At 61.4% G+C, this 510-nt stretch overlaps 1 protein-coding gene across 1 annotated transcript in view; it reads left to right on the top strand.

Moving 5' to 3' along the window:
• The window catches only part of LOC104496610 (solute carrier family 12 member 3-like), a gene marked incomplete at its 3' end in the record, with an annotated part of 5,845 nt that overhangs the window by 4,601 nt on the left and 734 nt on the right, over positions 1 to 510 (top strand). Inside the window, 2 exon segments of the mRNA XM_010139755.1 lie at positions 116 to 237; positions 359 to 462. Coding sequence (XP_010138057.1) covers positions 116 to 237; positions 359 to 462 — 226 coding nt within the window.

Genomic DNA, 510 nt, shown 5'->3' with positions numbered 1-510 from the left:
AGTAGGAAGAGGCTGCCATCAGCGGAGGGGCAAGGCCAGTTTGGTCCTTGCAAGACCTACCGCGGCGCTGCTGCCCCTCGTGCTCGTGCCGTCCCAAATGCCTCTCTCCCCATAGTGTCTCTGCAGGGACCAGCTCTACCCTCTCATCAGCTTCTTTGGGAAGGGCTACGGCAGGAACAGCGAGCCCATCCGTGGCTACATGCTCACCTACCTCATCGCTGTTGGCTTCATCCTCATTCTCACCTACCGCATCGCGGTTGGCTTCATCCTCATCGTTAGGAGCTTGCGGCCCTGGTGCCTGCCACCAGCCGGGTGTCTCTGTTCGCACTGCTTGACAGCTCACCCTCCTCCTCCTCACAGCGGAGCTCAACGCTATTGCCCCCATCATCTCCAACTTCTTCCTCTGCTCCTACGCCCTCATCAACTTCAGTTGCTTCCACGCCTCCATCACTAACTCCCCAGGTGTGCCGTGCCGTGCCGTGCCGTGCCGTGTGGCGGGGGGGGCGCCGT

The sequence above is a fragment of the Buceros rhinoceros genome, unplaced genomic scaffold (assembly GCF_000710305.1).
Source record: "Buceros rhinoceros silvestris isolate BGI_N320 unplaced genomic scaffold, ASM71030v1 scaffold13987, whole genome shotgun sequence".
NCBI lineage: Eukaryota > Metazoa > Chordata > Aves > Bucerotiformes > Bucerotidae > Buceros > Buceros rhinoceros.
Note: the sequence above shows the minus strand (reverse complement) of the source record. Positions and strands in the feature narration are given on the sequence as shown.